We start from the raw sequence: 19,453 nt of genomic DNA, 5'->3' as shown, positions 1-19,453 counted from the left end.
AACCAGCCTTTAGCCACACTGAATGTTCGAACCTTTGGGACAGTTGCTGGAAGTTTTGTAAAGGATATATATTTATTTGTGTTCCTGAGAGCTGCTGCAATCATTCCAGAGCACTGCAGAACAAAGTGATGTTAACACACACAGGCTGAGTAAATCAGCTTGTCACAAACTCAATTAAAAATCAACACATAAAAAAGAAAAAGCCAAACCAGAATAGGTATGTGCTAAAAGCCCTTTTTGTGACTGGTAAATCTATAGCATAATTCATGTTTCCTTAGAGCTGAGGGATGGCAAAGAGACAGATTCCCACCTGTCCTGAAGTTTAATCCTTGCACGACATGCTTTGTTAACTGGAATACCCATGGTACCAGCCTGGGACCGGTTTGGTGCTTAGGTGTGTGTGTACACTTGCCACAAGGGAAGGTGGAGAATCCCAGGATGAGGTGAGGAGACTTATTCCCTGTTACTCCAAGTTTCTTCCGTCATTAATTCATTGGTTTGTCGCCTCATTTGGAATCTTTTTGCTAATTTTAAAGGCCATAGCAGTTCCCCATTTGTGCCTTGAGGGGCCTCATGCTTCAGCTAAGGTGCTTCCATAGGAAGTTTATTTGGTGCTGTTGGACTGCAGCATGCTCTCTTCATAAGGAGGCACTGGGTCTGAGGAGAGCTCAATGTGAGCCTCATCCATGGAAGTCTTCATGGTGGCCTCCTCATAGGACGGGGGCAAACACACAGTGAGGAATGTGGCATCTGGGAGGAGAGTGGAGTAGTGGAAACTCTGTTCACTGTTCCAGGGCAGCACGGAAAGGAAATTGGACGCGTCGTGCTCGGTCAGGGTCTCGGGGAGGTCGATGCTGAAGATCTGCCCCTGCGGAGCAGGGCGCTGGCAACGGCGGGACAGGAAGAGCAGCAGGGATGCCAGGAAGAGCATCATGGTGGCAGGCAATATGATGCACAGAAATGGTTCTATGTCGTCTTTGGTTGAACTTGTCTGTTGTCTGCTCTGTAATTAAAGCAAATAGGTAGTGTGTTGGATTCCTGGAGACCTCTTAATCAGAGATGAAAATATATATTCTCCACCTTCCCCTGCTGTCACCTAGCCATTGCTCTTCCAAGTTACTTTCTGTCTGCACTAGTGGCACTAGAGCAATATGTTTTGCAGGCTTGTGAATTGTCAAGTTCTGTTTGCTCGTCCATTAAAAGAAAATGTTTTGACAACTAGAGACAAAAGAAATGGAGAAGTTGCAAAGAGTGGGGAATTTCTAGGAAATCCTGTCTCCATGGGCAGAAAAAAAACAACAGCTTGGAACTGTATGTATTTTGGTAGGAGATTTTGTTACTTGTGGATTAGGCTGGGACCAGTCCTCTTTGTTAAAGACTGGTTAAACTTTTAAAACCTCTGAGAGCACTGAATTGCAGAGGAGTAGGGCTGGTGATCCACCATCTAGTGTTGTTTATTTCTATTTGGGAAACTCTACTGTTTACTTTAAAGAACAAATACTATGACAACTATCCCTTTCATCAGGACTCACTGCATACAATACCTGTTCTTTGGGCTCTTCTAACCTTACAGACCAGCCCCAAATAAAACACAGTGTGTCAGGACAGCCTGAACTGCAGCTATTTCTTGAGCTTGTTCTGCCAGCTATCCAAAAATCATTTTCCCTGTTTAAAATTGTGGAAAAATAACTTGTGGTGTAAGAGTAATAGCAGCTGTGACTATTTGGTTGGCTTAATCTCCTGCAAAATACAGCACAAAAAGCTCTGTCCCACAGCTTTTGAATTCTGCTGTAGTGTTAACAAGAGTTATAAGTTTGTCTTTTGAGTTGGTTTGGTTTGGGGTTTTTGTTTGTTTTTTTTTTTTTAATAATATTTGTGCTACTCTGTTGTGTTAGCTTCACTTTTAAAATTTAATATATCTTATTTCCTGTCTGACCCTATCTAGCTGTAGCTTCTAATAACTAAATCTTGCTCCAAGTCTAGTCTAGAGAAGGGGAAAAACCTAAACCCTAAAATGCTGTTTATTATCAACTCATTCCCATTCTAAGTACTCACATTTTTTAGCTAAGCTTTTTCACATTTTTATGGTGAAACTAAACAGATCACATTTCCTTTATTTTGAACGAAGGCAGTTTTTCAAGCTAGAAGAACTTTAGTGATTCTTTCCTCAAAGCATTTGGAAGCAGGGATGCAGATGGGCTCTTTGCAGTGATGGCTTTGTGGAAAGGGCCAGTAACTCCAGTGCCCCCTTCTTAGTCTACAAAAATTTTCTCTGCTTATTCTTCCAAGAATCATCTGCAAAATCACACTGTAACCTACAGTTAACTGATTATTTACCAGGCAGTTGTTACCTCTGCAATTCTTTGTTGTCTTATGAAATTCTTAGTATGTGGTCACGCCTAAGAAAAAGAAAGTAAATAGGTTTTGATGTCTAACAAATAATGTAGGGAAGACTCCCCCCCACCCCCTGCCTGAGATTATGTTGGTCTGAAGCCAAAGCTATTACAGTGATTTTAAAATACATTGAAACTATTGTAGATAAGGTATTAAGCTTTTTTTTGTTGTTGTTTTTTCCCCCAGCTGTCTTTTACCACAAAAATGCATACTAAAGAATTATCTCATGTTTACTGATCATTTCTTATTAAAGGGTTTCTGGCAGTACAAGCTGTTGTCTTACCTGACCATTAAATGAGCTACAGGAAACAGCAGAGTTGGAAGAAACTGTTCAGCTATTATTCTAATGCAGGCATTAAATAATCTTTAAAGAATGAGGAGTTTTCTTAAAAATGTTTGTTAACACTTTAGTATTGTGTCTTACAATGTGCATAAAACACTCCACAGGAAAATTAGAAAAAGTATTCTGTAATATGTTTGTGCACAATGTATATTGAGACTCACTGATACTGTTATGTTACCGATATTTTTATAATAAATATTTAGAAGAGCTGAGCTTATACTGGACAGCATTATTCATGATCAGTGAAGATCATGGATCATTTTTGAGATCCACGTTTGAGTTTTGGGTTTAATTTGTAGGGAGCAGGCTTTCAGTCAGGTTAAGTGTTGTTCTTTGCATCTCTGAGTTGTGCACTATCGTGGTTTGTGAGGACAGAGGGTGAGATGGCCGGTGTTTCCTACATGGGACTAGTAAAAGGTATATTAAGCTGGATTCTCTTTAAACTCAGTGCAACTTCCCTTTGAATTTCACTGAAAGGAAGTTTGTGTTTTAAATAATATCCAAGGACAACATATCCTAGGGTGCTGGTGGAAGCATGGTTTAGTGTTATGGTTGTCTGACATGCCCTCATACAAAGACTGGATTTTTGAGAATCCACAGGGTGGAAAGGTGACAGAGGAGGAACAAGTGGGTTGGATACAGATTTGAAGCACAGGATAAGAACCGGTATTCCTGAAGTGAAGAGCTGCGGACTCATCAGGGGAGAGCAGAGTAGAGAAGGGTGCGGATCAGAATTGTGCACCAGCGTGGATGGAGAGCCTCAGCTTGTGAGGAGGATACACAAGGTGCAAAGCTGTGGGGAGGAAAGCCAAAAAAGGAACGGAGAATAAGGGCAGTAGGACTGGATAGGAATGAGAAGAGAAGTCTGAGGAGCAAATGGTGGGGCTCCTCTCCCACTGCACCAGTCACATTCTCTTTGAAGAAGAATAAAAAAGCTAGTGACAAACTGGGAGGCAGGGGAAGAAAAGCTTAAGTTTAATGGTAGGAATTAACAAATGCTCTTTGGTCTCAGGGGAATACTTTGTTCCAGAGACTCAACTGTAACCAATCAGACTTGGGTCCTGCAAAGAAGTATCTGTCAACAGAAATATCATAGAATCACAGAATTGTCTGGGTTGGAAGGGACCTTAAAGATCATCTAGTTCCAACCCCCCTGCCATGAGCAGGGACACGTTCCACTAGACCAGGTTGCTCAAAGCCTCATCCAGCCTGGCCTTGAACACTTCCAAGGAGGGGGCATCCACAGCTTCTCTGGGCAACCAATATGTAAAATGTATTATTGTTCGAGGGGACAATTTGCATCTAATGGTAAAAAAATGGAAGAAGAGAAACTAACTGTAGTATGAGCTAGCACAGGTGGCCAGTTTACAAAGTATGTATAAAAGGACAACCTAGGTTCATTTGGGTGTCAGTGTGGTTACTGGGATAAAAACTTTTTTGTTTTTAAAAACCCTCACAAAGTAACCTATAACACTGCTTCTCAAGTTGCAAATTCAAGCCCTCAAGACTGAATAAATGCCAGTGTTTTGTAAATCTGTGAATCTGTAATTTGATCCACAACACATACGATTTTTAGTTAAGTTTTTGTGTACAAAATGCCTACTCTAGGGTTGTGATGGATTGATTAGGGAAGAAAACTGCAGTACCTCAGAGTAACGTGTTGCAGGATTTGTAGAGTGTGTAGTGACTGAGTTGGGAGACTGAGGGAAGAGAGAGGACTGTCTGCTACTTAGGGTTAGTGAATTCTCTCCTGGGGAGCTGCACTCCTGTCTCTGTTACTGAATGCTCTAGGTGGGGCACGACAGTTCAGCTGAGGTGTTTGTTGTGGGTTATTCATTAGTTATACTTCACTTTGGGTTAGGATCCCTGGGTCTGGTCTGCAGAAATTCTGCATCTGCGTTGCTGTCTCTGAAGGGGAAAGAGCAGGGACGTGAGCCTTGGAGCACTTTAACACAATAAAGGATCTGGGCAAAAATGATGTAGGTAATTACAAAACAGTTCATATCCTCTTGCACTCCCTGAAATGGTCAGGCAGTTGGACTAGATGATCGTTGTAGGTCCCTTCCAACTGAAATTACTCTAGTCTAGTCTTCTACTCAAAATAACTATACAAGTGCCCCGTGACTATCTATTCAGTAATGTGTATAAAGCAAAGACATAAGAAATTTGATGTTTGAAGAAGATGTAGTAAATAAGACCTTGGGCCCTGTGCTGAGAAAGGTGGGGAGAGCAGCACATTGGATGGCTAGTAATGAAGTGAATACCATGCTCCATGCAGCTGTGAAAGAACAGTAAGTGTATCGAACTACAGTCTGCAAAATAGTGGCATGTAAAGCAGACAGGAGTAAGGATTGAGTAATATGTTTTTCTGTGTGATAACAGGTGACATGAAGGACCAGTTTTCCTCGTCTGTGTTTCAAAGTGTCTGTAGCTTTTCAAACACAGCTGATGTTAAACCTTAGCTTTCCTATTTGGGTGAAATAATCTGTAGGTTACTTAGTGTACTTATTTGAGGTGAAACTGTTTATAACATGTACTGTTAATACTGCCTCACAGATACCCAGAACCTGAAGCATAAATCACAGTGAGTTACATGCCCATTTTGATACTGTCTCCTGACAAATGTTTTACATGGCCTCATTTTGCATTGACATGTGGTTCAAGAAGATGGTTAACTTTTTGTAGGTATATCCAAAAGCATTGGGAGACAACTGAGCAGTATGAGTCACTGCTTTCCTGTTGTGGTTTTGCACCCATTTCTGGGATGAGTGGCTAAGGGGCTACTGAAGAATGTTGCAAAGATCTCGACATTAAGACTTTGAAAAATCTTGTAGCCATAAAAAACGGGTTATGCAAAAATGATAAATAATTTTACTAAAATTAAACAAAAGTTATATAGATAAAAAAATATTTGCTCTGAAGTTCTAAAATAAAACTCAAGTTCTAAACTGAACTAAAATTAACTTCTAAAACTGAAGCTTTAAACCGAAAAATTAACTACTGTGTATAAGTATCAGAAACAACTTTCAGAACTGGAAAATAAAATGATCTAGAAAGGAAACTAAATTTGCAGTAATTGAAATGAAAGTGTAAGCAAATAAACCAACTGCAGAACACATATAAAGTAAAATTCTCTACTGTTTAACACCTGGAAGTTTCCAAACCAAGCATATGAAGTGACTGAGGGAATTATTTGGTAGAGTTTCATTGACTGGTTTGGTTTTGATGCTGCTATTTCACTGTAGGTCAGCGTGCTCTGCCTGTGTCATCACAAGCAGCTATTGTTGGGTTTGTGATTCACGAAAATAAGGCTCCGACTTCCAACATGAAATAAGTTACAGACACATAAATACAGGGAGAATATCCTTTATAAAGAGAAGGGCAGAAAAAGGCATGAGAGTAAAAGGGATTATGTTTATAAAAAGTCCTCTGTTTTCCCAGAACTGATTTTTAGTAGGATGGTTTGGTCATTGTAATGGCTTATTTTTATTCCCTTCCTTTCATTTATATGTTTGTAGAGACTGAAGCAGAAGGTCAGTTTTCCAAAACACTGAGCACAGACTAGAAGTAGTAAAGCCTTTCATTAGTAATCTGTCTGCCTACATTTTTTTTAAATATGCTGAGCATGTACAGTTGCCAGTTTACAGATTACGTGACCCATATCAGTTTAGATGAGCTTTGACTCATGCCTGGTGGTAAAGGAATGAAATGCTGAGTGCAGCCCAGTTGTGCAGCATTTCCACGAAGAGTAATGGAATGGGTTTAGAACGGAACTCTTCCTATAGAACAAAAGAAGCCTAGTACCTGGTTTTGAAGGGAATGACCTAATAAAGCCAAACATGAGTTTAAAGAAAGCTTTTGTGTAAGGATAGAAAAAACAAAGTTTATTTTGCTTACTTAAATTCCCATTGAAGTGATTGTTTGATTGGTGCTAGGATTTATTATGTTGTTAATGATTTGCTAGGGTACTTAGAACTTTATTAAAATTATTTTTATTAATATAGCTCATATTTATACTAAGATCTTTTGAAGTTGAATCAGGAAACTGAAATGTTTTAAGTGGATTTGAAGCAAAGTCTGCTTTGAAGTTGTGAGGCTGTGGTCCACGCATAGGTGCTTTTACATGTTCCATCCCGCTTCTTAAAACTGATTCATTATTGCTTGTAAAAAGCAAAAACATGTAACTCTGGCAAACATAAAAACATTTTGATGTTTTTTTGTGTACATTAATAACGACACATAATTTTAAAGTCAGCCTAGATTTACACAGAGTTTTCAAATACTTGTTAGAGTGTGACTCTGCTGTTTGTTTCCCACTGTCAGACAAAACTAGTCTCAAGGTGTGAAGAGGTTGCCATTGCTATTCTCACTCTGGCAATGTTACTGATGAGGTAGACTTTGTTAAAATTGTAGAGGCATTTAAAAACTACGCTTTCTCCTGTTTTAATCGCTTCCCCCTCAACTCCTACCCCCTTTTATTTTACAACAGTACACTTGATAGCTCAGCTAAGCAGCATGGACAGTTCATTTGCTAATGCTGCTTGACTCAGACATTTACTGGGGATACACGTGCACCTTAAATAATTATTTCTGATCAGAGAAACCCTTTTGCTGTATCCCAGACAAAGGCAGAAAGGCAGGCTGTGTTTTCATCTCCCAGGGCTACTTCCCTCCCCCACTTGCCTGCCTGTGATCCCCTCTCGCAGAAGTAATCAGTGCGCAGCTTAGGGAACAAGAGTTCATTGCCGACTGCTACTGACTCTTACCATCTGCGGAATGGCTTCGTGGGACCAGATCCAAAGCGTAAACATGCATTTAAAAGAAGGGAAATCAAGGAACAGCAGAATGCATTGTGATTAGAAGAAATGATTAAACAACTTTACCTGCCACTCCAGCAAGATTTTTCCACCTAATGTTTTTCTTTTTCCACAAATATGTTTAAAACAATTTAACAACAGTAAATAAATGCTCTGACTCCATGTAATGGAGCATTAGTGCTTTGATAAGTCTCGATACCCAGGTATTTACTCTGTGCTATACACAGAGGCATTACTCAGACGTACACACGCATGCAAAGTCAAAGGACATGCCACAGAGACAAGCAGGGGGGTACAGACCTGAAGCTCTGTTTCCAGAAGCGGCCCACTTGGTTCACTGTTTAGCCAGTCATAGTTTCCCCTGTCAGCGTGTCCAAATTTCCTCCAGCTGCTGCCCAAGAACCACCTCATGTTTTCATTAACCTGGTCTTCTGTCTTCGTGCCTCCACCTTGCTTCGCTGCTTGCAACTGCGTCCCCGCCTCCCAGCCTTGACCCAGCTGGGCTGCTGTCGGCTAATGATCCCTCTGAAATGATAGCCCGTTTGTGGTGGAAAAGAAAAAAAGAAGTTAGATGCACCTCCCCTCCCTCGTCAGGAAGCCAAGCAAATAGATCTCAGAGCCTCTCTCCACTTCCAACTCAATCTCTCTGGATTTGCTTCCGTGGCCTACATTACCAGCAAAGCTGGCATCAGGTATCCAGGAGCCGGGGCTGATAGTGCTCTGATTGGAGCACTCCCTGCATTAGGATTATTAAAAGGGGAATTTGCATGTGAATCTGAGCCCACATGGTCATGACTCCGAGTGGATAAATAACACTTTATATTTAGGTATCTAATAAACACTATTTCCAAATAAATAAAATAAATAAAACCCACGCTTCTATGTCGAGAGTTGAAATTCCCCCTTGGTTACACAGAGCCAGGAGGAACCATGATCCAGGCAGGTTTTTCCTCCCCGTTGCTGGAATGTACAGTAAATAGTGAGTGTGGTTTCTGGGCAGAGAGGCAAGGACACAAGGCTAAATGCTGTGCTGAATTATTTAGCAGCGTTAGGATGTAGATGTTAATGATAGATCCAGAGAGAGAGCTCTGCCAGGAAAGCTTTGGTCACTGAGAGTAAACGGTTGCTGTCAATAATAACGAGTTGTCAGGTCAGTTAAATCAGGACTAGTTGACAGCTTTCTAGGATACGTGTTGGTAAATGGCAGTTGTTTCCAGCAAGAAGCCTTTGTGCTGTTTATCCAGCTCCCCCCCAAAAAAACTAAGTCAGTGATGCTTGTTAACCTCTGAAGGGAGGGATATTTAATCTAAGTTAGAAGTTGAATCAAGGCTTAACTCTACTGAAAAGTTAGAGGTGTCTTTTTCTGCCTTACTGTCAGCAGAGGGAGAGGCTGTTGGTAATATCCCATTCAGTGGTGCTGTGTTTGGCATGGTTTCTCAAGGCTAACCTCTTCAAGCAAAAGTTGTGTTCAGGGACCGATGATACAAAATTGGGGTCAGAATTGTAACCTCTTATTTCTTGCTTGGACTTCCTTTCATCAACTCTTCTTTCAAGCTCATGGCTCCCAGAAAATTGCAGGCCTAATTGGCAGCAGGCTGAACTCCTGCAGCTCCAACAATGGCAGTCGGAATTGCCAGCCCTTGACATCTCTAACAAGAGGACTCTGGAAGAGCCTGTTCCAAGGCTGGCTATGATCCCTGCGACTGCAGCGCTCAGGAGGGATTTGCCCTGCAGGTGAACTGAGGCTGTGGGAAAGAGAGGAGATTATTTGATAAATCCATCCTGTTTTGTTACCAAAATTACCAGGTGAGCAGGGGATGGGGAACAATAATATTGAATGAAGGTCTGGTCTTGGTGCTGAAGCAGCTGCGTTGTTCATCGGAAACCAGACCCTGCTCTTGCCTCTGCTGAGGAGGTCCTGTGTGAAGCTAGAATGGTCACCTCAGCAAAGCCTTTGCAGGCTTGTGAGAAGACTCTTCCTTCCCTCGGTGCCTTGCTTGTCATCTTGGGAAAGCACTTTCAGAGGTGGTGAGTGCTTGCAGCTGCAACAGAGTCCAGGGGAGTTACGCTGTGCATTGCAATGTCCCCTGAGAAGCCGGGTCCTAAATATGGCTTAACAGGTCACACCAAGGCAGAGAAATACTTCTGACTTGGTGCCTTGACACCTTGTATGGAAGGAAGAATGACGACCATCTTTCCCAAACTAGTGTTAAAAAAATAAATTCCTTAAGGAGTCTTGCGACTGTGTGGCTGAAATCTGTCATCTCACGTGCAAGCAGGAAACATTCACGTACTATCTTAATGAGGGTCTTAGTACAGCCCCCTAAAGATTATTAATGCTATTTTTAAAAGCTTGATCTAAATTTGCTTTGGGACTGTCGTGAATAATGATGAGAAGTAGAAACTTACTGTATACTACATACAGTATAAACACTCTGTTTGGCATCCTTGGATTATAGTTAGATGAATTTTAGATAAAAAAATAAGATATGCACTCTTAAGAGTCACTGGCCTGATTTACCAAGTACTGTTTTGAATTCTTGACCTCTGGAAAATGTTTAAGAATGATTTAATTTTGTAGAGCTGAAGCCAAATGGGAATTTGGGGAAATGTGGTGGCCTTTGTCATGCAGGTAATTAGAATATAAAATAATGATTGTCTCTCTGGCTTTTTATATAACCAGTGGACCCAGCAGGAAGATTAGTGAGAGTAACGGGGATACCATCTTTCTGCTGCCAGTGGTTGTACGCCCGTTTGACATACTGCCTTTGTAGAGAAGATCTGCTCTTGGGCAGGACTTAAACAGTACCACTCTAGACCGGACTTGTGATAGCAAATGTGTTGCAGATTTCTACCAGACCTGTGGGTCACACATGACGCTGCTTCTTCTCACAAAGAGTTCATAAATACCACTCTAGCTTGGGCATGCTGTAGTGCGGAAGTTGAGGGGAGGAGGAACATCCTTGATTCCAAGCCCCATGGCCAGATGTCAGGCTTGCCACTTTGAAGCATGAGGGAGGTTGACCTTTGGAGATCTTCAGACCTTGACATGGAAAAAACTTCTCTGCTTCTCTCCACCAGATTTGTTCCTTGAAATACTTTAGTTTAACAGTTGCCCTGTTGAATAATCTGGAGAAAATAGCTGTCATGGAATGGTACCACCAAATTGATTCAAGTTTGGACAGCATGATGTTTCTAATTATGAGGCAGCATTGCTAGTTTCACTTCTAATGTTCTAGCAGGAGAGCACAGAGAGGTTTCTGAGGAAGCCACTGCAGAAAATAGGCACCTCCACTGTCCGCAATATGAAGCTCAAACTGTCTGTCATAAATAATTCATCTTTCTGATGTGCTGAGATGTTCAAAGCTAGCAGTGTAATTCTAGGCTGTATTGCCACTCATATTGGTAGGGAACAGAATAGCCACAGTGCCCTAGGTGCCTTTCAAACTTCTTGCTGCTTTCTCGCTCCAGTTTCTTTTGCTGCTTTCCACAGGTGATGGTGAACCTTCCCTGCTGGAACGACCCTGCTGTGGGCAGTGGCAGGGAGGGCTGTCCTGAGTAATGCAAACCTAGGAATTATAGTGGGTGAGGTGTTTTTGCTGTACACAGTATTGTGTTGTCAGGTGTAGATTAATCAGATGAAATGGAGGGATATGCTGACTTTTGCCTACAACCAGCTGGTAGGTGCTTCTGTGTCCTTCAAGCAGGAGTGGTGTTGGATCCTGTCCATTCACTTTCACTTGGGTGATTAAGCAATTCATAGTGATTTGCTCTTTTTTGGTAAATTTTTCATGATACCGAGGTTTTAGCTTTGCTTTTTTGTTAAACATCAATGCATTTGTTTTTCAAAAACAAGGCACCTTCTGAAGAGCAATCTCCTCCCACCATCAAACAAAAACCACTGTCACTTCAAAGCTGGCATAGCCCGGCTGAAAAACAGTATTCTGCAGAGCAGCATTTGTGGACAAGCTACACATACTCTCGGCCTGTAGAAACGGAGACAGGTACACCCAGTTACAAAATGTGTGGATGCTGGTGCTGCGTACCTTGGTGCAGGAGCAGCAGTGGCCATGGGAGCAGGAGGAGGTACAGACTGATTGATCACTATTGATCCGATGCTGCAGACGGGTAGCTGAAAGCAAAACCTTTAGAGAGAGTGCCAGGGACAGACCTCAGGTCGCTGCCAGAGCAGGATGGCCTTCTGCAGAGTATCACTTAAAGTGTAACAACCCTGAAAACCTCTGTGGCCACAGCATCCATCTGACAATACTGTTTAGAGCTTTGTGGTTTTGCTTGGATTTTTTAATTTTTTTTTTTTTTTGTAACTACTGTCAATCTAGGTTTAATCCCCTTCATTACAGTTGGTCATCCTTACCCAGAATTCTTGTTTTCTAAGTCTGCCAGTATGCACTGTATGGTATTTTGCTCCTGTTCATCCAAACTACAAAAATTCTTATTTATTAGGGATTTTGTGGATGGATTTTGTCATTGTTGTTTTTCTTGTGTTGGTTTGGCTTTTTTTTTTCAGCCCAGGTTGCCTTGTGCAACCACTTAGCCATCTTGCCAATGCTTCACAGACCTTTCGGGGCTCTGAGACACTGAACAACCTGCTGTAGAAGAGCACTGTCTAAAAGTGAGCTGCTACCTTTTGCCTTGGGCAGCAGCCAGTGCCTGGTAGAGAGAGTTGGGTGCTCAGTGGGGTCACAGCTTTCCTGCACCCAGGGTGCAGGGGCTGAGGTGCCCGATGCCACGTTGTGAGGTCCCCTCGCGCAGGGAATTTTTTTCCCTGTGTGTTTTCAGGTGGTTGCTTCTTCCTTCAGTGCTGTGTGTGGATTTAGTTAGTGCTTTATGCTTCTTTGGCAAGATTGCCAATGACAGTGTTTGACCAAACAGTACCTAATTCTGGCCACAGTGTGATCCTACTGAAAAAAGTCAGCCCAACTAAGTGCAGTCAATAATGATGTGATTTCTGCTTTGCCTATAATGACTGGGTTTCCATCCATTTAGCAATTCTTTGTTCAAAATGATACAATTTTCTGATGGAGTATAGTGCGTCCCTGTATCAAATCCCTTGAGACTGTACCTAAATACAGCAGTCTTGGTGTCAGTACTCATTGCTAATGCAGTAAATTTTGTACAAAAGCATGATCCTATCTTCATAGCCTGCTTTGATTAATGTCATTTGCTGTCAAAAATTTGTTGACTTTAGATGATGCCTAAGGAATTGGTCTTTCTGATACGGTTGCTTAGAACCGGTGTGGCCAAGAGAGTGCTACTGGAGAAGGAATAGCTCTTCTAGCTTCTAAAACTAGCTCAGTTCTTCACCAGATGGGGAAAAAAAAAATACAAATTACTTATTACGCCTTTGTCATTGCTTAAAGGCCAGCTGCAGCTCCACAGTAGAACTGTAGATATTAACATGCTCTCTTACAGGTGAACATCTCTAATTACAGATTTAGAGAAGCCCTGATATCTTTCCTGTCATTAATGATGAATCTACAAGTCATTATTTGTCATTATTAAAATGCTTGAAACATTTGAAAGCCTGAGGAAACATAGCTTTTGAAATCCATTCCTGCCCTGAAGCTTATTTAGCAATAACAGTGAGAATGAGTGTGTTGAAAATTATCTGTATAAACTAAACCAACAGATGCCATACGTCAGCTTGTAGTGGACTGCAGTTGCCTGTATACGTGTGAGGACAAGCGGTGTGACAAACTGGAGCAGAGACATGTTAGTGGGGGGCCCTTCAGGCTCTGTAAAGGTAAGGCACTGCTGGCTCCTCGAGTGGACTCTCGGAGAACCATGGGTCAAACTGTCAAGAGAAAGCAACCTGGTCTAGTAGAAGGTGTCCCTACTCATGACAGAGGGGTTGGAAGTAGATGATCTTTCAGGTCCCTTCCAACTCAAACCATTCTATGGTCCTATGAAAGCTGCAGCACGTTGAGGATAAACTCAAGGAGCAGAGATTACCCACCTCTTGCTGAGTGGCCTCTAGCGTGGACAAGGCAGGTTACTTGCTTCTCCTTAACCCCAGCTCATCGCTGGTTTGGTGGCTTCCCTGAAGCTTCAGACTGCATCTGTATGAGACATGGGCATGTAAACTGGGAGACACTTGGTCAGTGTTGTGCTCAGTGGTCAAGGAAGGTTGTCCCTTCAGGGCAAGGGAGAAAACTATTCCTGTCCGTGGACTTCTGAATCCATATGAAACTCCCTGAATTGAAGTGTGCATTATTTAACAGAGCATCAGCTGAGAGGCTTTGGGCAATTTTGTGCTGTTCTAATTTAGGTGAACTGGAACATCCCCTTGCTTGAAATAACAAGCGTTTTGTGTACTGTTGCAATTCAGCATTCATGTCCTGAAGTTGAATCTCCTGTTGTGAATCTAAAGTTTTCTACTTCCAACTTATGGGGAAGATGCACAACCTCCTGCAACCTGTAAAATAAAGTTTGCTATAGAAGTGAAATACCTGGCAAAAAATCTGGTATACAAAAAAAGGCCACAAATCTGCAGACGTGGCAAGAGCTTTATTTTGTGAAGCACACTTGTTAATGGTTCAATTTGTCAGCAAAGTTGAGGTCAAGCCTAGGTTTGAGGGTATGACCCTTGTTGCACGCAGCCAGGTCAGCTAGCCTTAAATGCACAAAGCTTTCTTAGCAGAGCTGATGGCATATCCTGACCGCAAGGTTAACCTGAAGGGGCAGAGAAATGGGAAAACTCCCACCAGTCAGGTGGGAAGAGAAGTGAGGGAGTCCTGGGCAGATGTCCTCGTCCTTGGGGTGTCCTCTTGGTGCAGCAGGTGCCCCATAACACTTTGCTGAGTATGACTGCATTGATTTCACTGGGAGCTGCTGAAACTCCCCATTGGTTCCTTTTGCTTATGATGCTGTTAGCGTCAGTTGCATCACACGTGATGCGGTACCTGTGCTGCATGCTGATTGGTTGCTAGGCTTTGTGCATGTGTGTTATTGCGTAGTGTCTATTGGACAAAAAAAGTGCCATTACCCTAGTAGGTGCCGAAGTTACCAACTAAAATCTTGAGGGAAAGGCTGAAGAGCTCTCGCTATGGAGCTAGAGGCTGGAAATTAAAATGTTGGGAGGCAGAGGGGAAAAAAAAGGACAAGTTAAACAGGAAAGAGACATTTGCTGATGTAAGGGACATAAAAATGTTTCAGAATCATAGAATCATAAAATGTATTGGGTTGGAAGGGACCTTCAAAGGTCATCTAGTCCAACCCCCCTGCAGTGAGCAGGGTCATCTTTACTAGAGAAGGTTGCTCAGAGCCTCATCAAGCCTGACCTTGAATATCTCCAGGGATGGGGCCTCCACTACTTCTCTGGGCAACCTGTTTCAGTGATCCACCACCCTCGTATTACAGAACTTTTTCCCAATATCCAACCAAAATCTACCCTTTTCTAGAATTGTCCAGTTCCAGGCCGTAAGGATAAAAGCGCTCGGGACAACAGGGTAAAGTACTGTCACAGTGTCCTCAGGCTGGGAGTTGAGAGTTTACAGAGGTGTGAGTGGCAAGTATGCTATGGGATTGGAAATTAAAGGCCCTTGGTATTAAAAAAGGTAAGGCGCTGTGCAACACCCTCAAGAGGAAACCACAGACAAAAAATCAAAGGCTTTAAGCGTGGTTTCTTAAAACGAGAGGCTTATCCAGGCAGCTGGGTGTGGCATTGAAAACAGGAGATTGTGGATTAAAAAAAAGGTGTTGTCTGAGGGATGTGAGAATGACTGGAGGGGAATAATTACATGTAAGAAATACCTGGATAGTGGAGCTGCTGAGAACCTTCATTCAGTGTGGACAGCTCTATAAGGAACAGGCTAGGTTTTGAGCTAACAAATTTAAGCTGCAGCCCAAGAACAGCACTGTGATATCGAGGTGTACAGAGTTACACGACAGTGTCTCCTGTGGGAAGCTGACTTTCAGGTGGGGGCTTGTACAAGTAGAAGGGCCAAAACAGTAGCAAAACGTAAAGAAAATTCTGCTTGGGGAGGTTGAACAGATGATCTGAATGTTTCTTTCATGGGCACAGTGTGTCATGTCCTAAATCCAGGAGACTTTATTGTCATTTGAGAGAATATTGAGGAGATACCCACTGCTGTGAACCCCTCCTGGGTAGTGAGTGGGAAGGGGGTGCCCCGTGTGCCCTCTGGCTCAGTGTGCGCCTGCTGCATGGATGCTGCTGTACAAAATGATGTTCCTGTGTGAAGCTCCAGCCCTGCTCTATGGCAGCAGAGTTGTACAGAGAGGAAGGCTTGGGGCCAGGCTGATTATAGGTGGATTTTCCTTTTAAAGAACAACTCAGTTTTGCTTGGGGCAGTGACGTACAAACAAAAATCAGCTGTGAACAGAACAGCTGAGGCAGTTATTTGATCAGCTGAGGCAGTTATTTGATTTGATTTCTGCTGCAAGGTGGGGATCGTCCCATCCCATTTCCAGGTGTAGCCTCACACTCTGAAGGTCAAGTGACTGGATGTGTTATGGTGGAAGAAAGTAGGTAGCTGCTGTGGGGTAATGGGGCCTGAACAGGTGAGCAGTTGTAATGGGTCCAGGTTGTAAGGGCAGCACTAGACCTGACTGGTTAGAGGCATTTTTGTTTTGATGTTTTTGAGGTTTTTTCCTAAATTTTTTTGGCTCCGAACATTGCTTTTTGCCATGTGTAGGATGATGCCTCCTTGAAAGGGATGCTTGTCCAGCCAGCCTGGCTTGGTTTGACAGCTCAGGCTCTACAAGGGACACTTAAATGCGACATAGTTTGGAATTTGTGCCCTGCCCCAGGCTCTTCTCTCCCATCCTGTTTTAATTCAGCAGTCACTGCAGATCTGTGCTGTTGTCTAGGATAGCACAGCTTAGCCTATAACCCCCACTACCCCTGAGGGACAGTTCTTAGTGGTCATCCTTGTCCTACTCTCAGTACTGCTCTACCTAAAAAATTCCATGGCAGGCTGCTAACACTGCATCTCCGTGCCATCCCTCTTACTGCTCTATTTCCCCTGAAATGCTAAAGGAGATTTGATGGAAAACTTGGAAAAAAAAATATTATCAAACTAGATTTAAACCATCACTTCTTTCTTTTGTCTTTTTTTTTTTTTTTCATGGATGGCTTTGCAAACTAATATTCTTTATTCTCTTGGGCTTGGTCACAAGAGCCAGCACCAAGATACTCAATTATTTAGTGTCCTTTTAAAAGAAAACATATTGTATGCAAGAGAGATGCAAGATCTGCTCTGGTGACCATCCCTGCAGCTGGGACTCTACAAGAACATTTTTATCGGGGTGCTTGCTCTTGTGATGCCACCATTGCAATTCTACCTAGGAGACAATTCCCATGTTTTCTCAAGGGAAGATTAATTGCTTTTGCAGGTAAGCATTTTGAACCAACCAAGAGCCTTGCCACCTTCCTCTCCTTACATGAGTTACTACAAAACCATTCTTCGCTTTCTCATTATGTTTGATATTCTTGTTTTCCAAGCTTGAAGATTTGTCTGTTTCTGACCTCCTGGGCATACTTACTTATAGGGACAGATTTCAGTATAGCATCTTATCCAGTTTTATTTTGATCTGTTCCTTTCCCCATAATCTCTGGCACAAAGGAGAACTTCATTTGAAGTGCAAAGCAGTCTGCCAGGAATGGTGATGTAGCGTTCAAAAGTACATTAAATAACTGAAAAATGCCACACAGGAGAAGTATTTTAAATTATTTTAATCTTAAGTAATTTCATTTTGACTGTGGTGGGGAATGAGGATGGTGAGAGATACCTCCTTAGAAGCGGTCATGCTAACCACAGCAAACAAAAAGTATTCAGTTTGGGCACATTCCCTCAGAGCTGGCAAGCCAGAAGTATTGTCTCTACTTTATGGAAACAGATCTCCCAGTAAATACAGTGTAGATAAAGGTGCAATTCTCTTGTAAAAAAACAAAACAAAACCAACCCACAAAAAACGTCCCCAAACAAAAAAAACACCCAAACAAACAAAAAACCCACAAAACCAGATTTACTACCATGGATATCTGTCAGGAGTCAGAAAATTGCACACGCAGCCCGAATAAACTATTTTTTATTTTTTAATTTTTTCTTCTGTATGAGACTAGGACCTAATTGACCTATGCTTACATCTAACTTTTTTGGTTTATTTGGGATTGTGTTGAGTTTTGAAACCTGGTTGCTGAGTACACTCTTCTAGGACATTGTGTCAGGCATTTGGATAAAGAGTTCAATTTGTGTTTGTTTACGGTGATTTTAGATGTTAAGAGGTTTATCCTGATGCTAGCTTCTTTGCCAAAAGCTCAGAAATCTGAGATCACCCTGTGTTTCATGTGGCTCAGCAGACAGAACCCAAGCCTGGTTCTACCTGTTATTTCTACTTCTGTCACAGGCTCACCTCACCAGCTTAAAAAAAAAGATTTCCCTGTCTGTAAAATGTGGATCAAGAAACACCTGTTTTGGAGGATGCATGTTTCCAGCAGGATTACTGAAAATATTGTCCCAGTATTACCATGCTAATACTTTCTGAGTGGTTGGGTGTACGGGTGTGCCAGTGGTCTCCTATGCAGCCCTGTCGTGCATTAGCTGTTGTAATCAAAGTGCATTGCCCTTCTTTTTTGTCTTGTACCTGAAGTATCTGCCAGGATCTCTAATTTACATTTTTATTATTCCTCCCATAAACTGTTTTTACTGTTGCTTTTTTCTCTTCCTCTTGCCAGTTCTGCCTGTATCCCACAGGTCTACAGCCCTGGGATAAAGAAGAGGCCAGAGCATGTGCTGTAGATACTTTGGGCCCTTTTGAGATCAAAGACAGATTTTTTACTTGCTCAGTTTGTTTTCATTCCATCTGGAAAATGGTATGGGTGACACCAGGCACGCTCCTGGCACCTTGTCAAAAAAATAACAATTAGGAAAGATGTCCAGCTTGGTATGAGGGGAGCTTTGTAACTTTTAGTAGACAGCAGATGAATACAGTGTAGACACATTGTGAAAAATCATCGGCTTTGAGATCCTTTTTGTTATAGTAGATGTGTATCATGGAGGGAGATTAGGGTATCTCGATGTCCATGCATCAGTCTTTGGCGCTTCTTGCAATGGCAGAGGAAGGAAGAGCTTTCCCAAAGCTGTTCAGAGAATGTGTGGCTTCGTGTGGTTTGGTGGGTGTTCTTCCTCCTCTGAGCTTCCTAGGAGGGGGAATGTCTTCTGGTAGGCTCTAGAGGGAATTCAGAGAGCTGACATGCCTGGATCAAAAAGTCAGCCTTTCAAAATTGAACCAAGATCACTTTCTTCTGATAAATGTGTTTGGTAGCAACTTCTATGGAAAGTTTTCATTACTGATCCATTAACAAAACCAAAAGCCATCTGTTAAACTTTGCCTACAAAGCAATGCACTCAATGGCCATTGCCTTTCCTGCACCCTGCTCTGGAATCCGGCATGTGAATTCGGTGACTCCACTAAAGGGGAAATAACACTTGGGATTTAGTGGTGTGTCTGTTTCTGGTGTGGGGTGGGTGGGTTTGTCTGTTTGTTTGTTTTTAAATATTTGTTGACAGCTGTTTTCTTTGGTAAGTGTTCCTAACACTTCGTTCCTTAACAAAGGAAGAAGCCCAAGTGTCTTCTATATAACTACAAACTTCCACTATGTGCGGGCCTCTTCCTCTCGCGCCAGTGGCAGCAGAAGCTGTGCCAGTCTGACCCCACTTTACTAAGAAAGCAGCTGGGAATTTGTGCGTGTAAAGAGTTAGTGAAATAGTGGAATAGTACTTTCTGCATGTACCCAGTTGTTTTACATTAATGAATACTGTTTAGGAGGAAATGAAAATCTTTCTAATGGGATCTAAATGAGACAAGCAGCAGAAGGTAGTTTCCCAGAATGGAATTAGATCTGACTGTTGGGATT

At 42.3% G+C, this 19,453-nt stretch overlaps 1 protein-coding gene across 1 annotated transcript; it reads right to left on the bottom strand.

Moving 5' to 3' along the window:
* Positions 1 to 604: 604 nt before the first annotated feature.
* SMIM28 (small integral membrane protein 28) lies at positions 605 to 7,965 on the bottom strand. Its single transcript, XM_029086711.1, has 2 exons — positions 7,855 to 7,965; positions 605 to 1,003 (listed from the first exon to the last, which is right to left on the bottom strand). Exons 1-2 carry the CDS (start codon positions 7,963 to 7,965, stop codon positions 605 to 607), a joined length of 510 nt encoding a protein of 169 aa, XP_028942544.1.
* Positions 7,966 to 19,453: the final 11,488 nt, after the last annotated feature.

The sequence above is a fragment of the Antrostomus carolinensis genome, unplaced genomic scaffold, assembly GCF_000700745.2.
Source record: "Antrostomus carolinensis isolate BGI_N321 unplaced genomic scaffold, ASM70074v2 scaffold15619, whole genome shotgun sequence".
NCBI lineage: Eukaryota > Metazoa > Chordata > Aves > Caprimulgiformes > Caprimulgidae > Antrostomus > Antrostomus carolinensis.
Note: the sequence above shows the minus strand (reverse complement) of the source record. Positions and strands in the feature narration are given on the sequence as shown.